The sequence below is a fragment of the Rutidosis leptorrhynchoides genome, chromosome 8, assembly GCF_046630445.1.
Source record: "Rutidosis leptorrhynchoides isolate AG116_Rl617_1_P2 chromosome 8, CSIRO_AGI_Rlap_v1, whole genome shotgun sequence".
NCBI lineage: Eukaryota > Viridiplantae > Streptophyta > Magnoliopsida > Asterales > Asteraceae > Rutidosis > Rutidosis leptorrhynchoides.
In genome coordinates this window covers 130047919-130050878 of record NC_092340.1, presented here as the reverse complement: position 1 = coordinate 130050878, position 2960 = coordinate 130047919, and the positions used below count along the sequence as shown (strand labels likewise).

Below are 2960 nucleotides of genomic sequence, written 5' to 3'. Positions count from 1 at the left end.
AAACCAAGAAATATACTCAATTTAAGAGAGTTCATTTAACAACAACAGACATGTTTGATATAACTACAATTGCTACAGTCCTAGATAACATTACTAAAGAGTGTAATAAAGAGTTTACACTTGTCATTCACATGCTGGTTTTGTGTCAAAGCTACTGAGACAAATTGCAAAGGCTTGATAAGCCGACAAAGGGTACCGATAATCCATTGTGAATATATCTTGTCCAATCTTCCCAAACTGCAGAATCACTCTATTTTGCTCTGCATCCGCCACATTATCACACGAATTGACAGAAGCTACTAACTGAAAATTCTTAACCGACGCCACTGTAACTCGACCTTTGAAATTTAGACACCAACATTGTAATTGTTCATGCCATCTCGGGGACTTGTTTTTAAGCACCAAAGAGTCGGTGCAAACGGTGACGGCTTTCTTTACAGAAGGTGATGTGAGTAGAGGTTTCTCAGGTGGGAAGGATATTGGGGTGGGGGCGGTGCCCCCTTGTTGAATTGAAGAGACGGGTATGTAATGCATTGAACAATTCATACGTCTAGGGCCTCTTGTACGTAGTACGTTGAGTTCATAGGTGATAGTGGCAATTGTGTAATTATACGCTGGTAATCGAGGAGATACTTGTTTTGTGTTGAATCTTCGACTTGAACGACTATGGTTAGCATGAAACGCTTCATCATTTGGAGGTTGGCTATCGTAGATCGTGAACTTGGTTCCAAGAAAATTAGACCTATGAGATAAAAGATAAAAAAGAAGATTTTGATCATTATGATTTGATAGTCACAAGCTTACTTTCAGATAAGGGTGATATATCCACCATATAATATACATTAACATGTTGTACTGTACAACTTGTTATGTTAATGTCCAGTTATAGTGGATTTATATAAAATGATATTGAGTATATGTATATCAATGCCCGGTAGATAACTACTTGACCCTTGACTTGTACACAAATGTTTGAGAAATGGAATAATCTATGGACACAGAGCAAATGTTTTAGATTGTGGATGACAGAGATGACAAGATGGGCGGGTCGAGTAACGGGTCAAAAGATTTCAGAGGAGCTACATGATACAAATGTAGGGATTCTTTTACTTACCTCAGTTTCCCAACATAAGTCGAACTAGCTCGTGAAAAATCATCCGCCACCAATGAAATCAAGAATTCAGTACTTGTTGCTCTTCGTGTTTTCTTGGCCGCCAACAATAACTTATCACTCTCTTCTTCAGCTGTTAACATATACAATCATCTTAAGTACAAAATATTAAAGCAATTGCAAAATTCTTAATCAAACAATCAAAACAAGACACGATTACTTACAAGGAGTCAGCCCAAAGTACAACCGAAAAACCGAACTCGCTCTGTCTCTTTTTATATAGCACTGAATTGGAGAATCACGCGGACCCGGCTATTACAAAAGTTAAAAAGATTTAAACTTTAGCATCAAAACACATACAATATTGTCTAACAGGTACCAAATTTCAAAACCTAACCTGCTTTAAAGATATAGGAAATGTCAACCTTCCACATTCTTCAGGTGTCTTAACAATCTCCTTTGTAATATCTCTCCACGGCTTACAAACCGACGCGCAATAAACAACGACAGTTCGAGCAGGCCAAGACGTCTCACTCTCTTCAACTCTTCGAATTATATCCAATAGCAGTTCAGGAGGCAAATGGGCCCACTGGCCTTCAGTTATCGAATCCAATGAAGCTACATCAGGAACAATATGTGATAGAGTACAATTTCGCCAGTTTTTCGATTCGATTCGTCTTCTTGATAAGCTCCCAAATCCATCTCTCAATTCTCTCACAATGTTTTTGAATGACATCTTAAAGTTCAAACAAGTCTTATCTTCAATTCTAAAAACAGATAATAATCAAAACCTAAAGACTTATTATTATATCAAATATATACCTAAACCCTAACAATAAATAATAGTCAAATACAGATATAGATCTAATAACATAAAGCTGACTTTGAAAGTTTGAATCTAATAACAAAGTGTGAACACATAAAGCTTCCCATATTTGACCAAAGAAATAATAAATGAATTTAAATTTAATTTAATTTCTTTGAATTCGTCTCATTTTACAAAAAGTACTAAATAAATAAATTAATTACAAATAATTAAAAGGAAAACAAAAGTGCATACCTCTGAATCGATAGAGTAAAATTAGGACTGATTAGGATAGGTGATTATAGTGTAATTAAGGTTGGACTGATAGAGTGAAAGAGTAGATACATAGTTTTGCTTGGAGCCACACCGTAATCGCCGGCGCAATTTCCGGCACCGGCGGATGAAGATTCTCGGATGAAGTGATAAGTCCTTGAATCAAGCGTGAAATGTAAAATTATACGGAGTAGGTGGAATTTATGTTATAAATTGATTTTATATTTGATATTTTGTACTGTGAATTGTATAATTATGATGATGTTATTATACGTAGTACTAGTAGTTTTTACTGAGACGATGTTTTGTAACAAAATATGTACCCCACTCACCCACCTCCTTTTGATTGACTCCGCGTGTTTAAACAATCATGATGATTTTAGTTACTAGTCAATGGCAAGGTTCCAAAATTCGGACATTTCATTTTGAAAAGGATAATAATCGATCATCGAATTCATCGAATTGTATCATGTGTAAAATCAAGTGTCAATACCATACCATAACTATTTTAAATATTAACATTAATTAATTTGATATTAATAATTAAAATGAAATTAATAAAATATATGGATCGTAACCCTATCACTTTAAACTTGAAAAAATCAATGATATTGGTAAATTCAAAGTTATACATAGTATCAGTTATCAATAATATTTTTAGGTAAAGAAAATATAAATATAAATATTAAATAAAATATATTTAATAAGTAATACTTTGTAATTGATATATCGATAGAAAAAAAAAATTGGCTCTGAAGTATACATCGAAAC

The 2960-nt window shown here is 33.9% G+C and overlaps 1 protein-coding gene across 2 annotated transcripts; it reads right to left on the bottom strand.

Moving 5' to 3' along the window:
• Nucleotides 1-2404, bottom strand: LOC139864904 (tubby-like F-box protein 5). Of its 2 annotated transcripts, none has more exons than XM_071853469.1 (5): nt 2172-2404; nt 1509-1878; nt 1336-1423; nt 1115-1244; nt 1-742 (listed from the first exon to the last, which is right to left on the bottom strand). In XM_071853469.1, exons 2-5 carry the CDS (start codon nt 1845-1847, stop codon nt 124-126), a joined length of 1176 nt encoding a protein of 391 aa, XP_071709570.1. In that variant the 5' UTR covers nt 1848-1878; nt 2172-2404; the 3' UTR covers nt 1-123. The 2 variants fall into 2 exon arrangements, with proteins under 2 accessions (XP_071709570.1, XP_071709571.1); XM_071853470.1 differs by having other exon boundaries at nt 1509-1847.
• Between the last annotated feature and the right edge of the window lie 556 nt (nt 2405-2960).

Bases quoted from the DNA above. Each gene is read 5' to 3' on its own strand.
- LOC139864904 (XM_071853469.1), bottom strand. From the start codon at position 1,847: ATGTCATTCAAAAACATTGTGAGAGAATTGAGAGATGGATTTGGGAGC. The intron at 1,424-1,508 runs GTTAGGTTTTGA...CTTTTGTAATAG, and splicing joins TTCCTATATCTTTAAAGCAG to CCGGGTCCGCGTGATTCTCC. The intron at 743-1,114 runs GTAAGTAAAAGA...TTTATCTCATAG, and splicing joins ACTTATGTTGGGAAACTGAG to GTCTAATTTTCTTGGAACCA.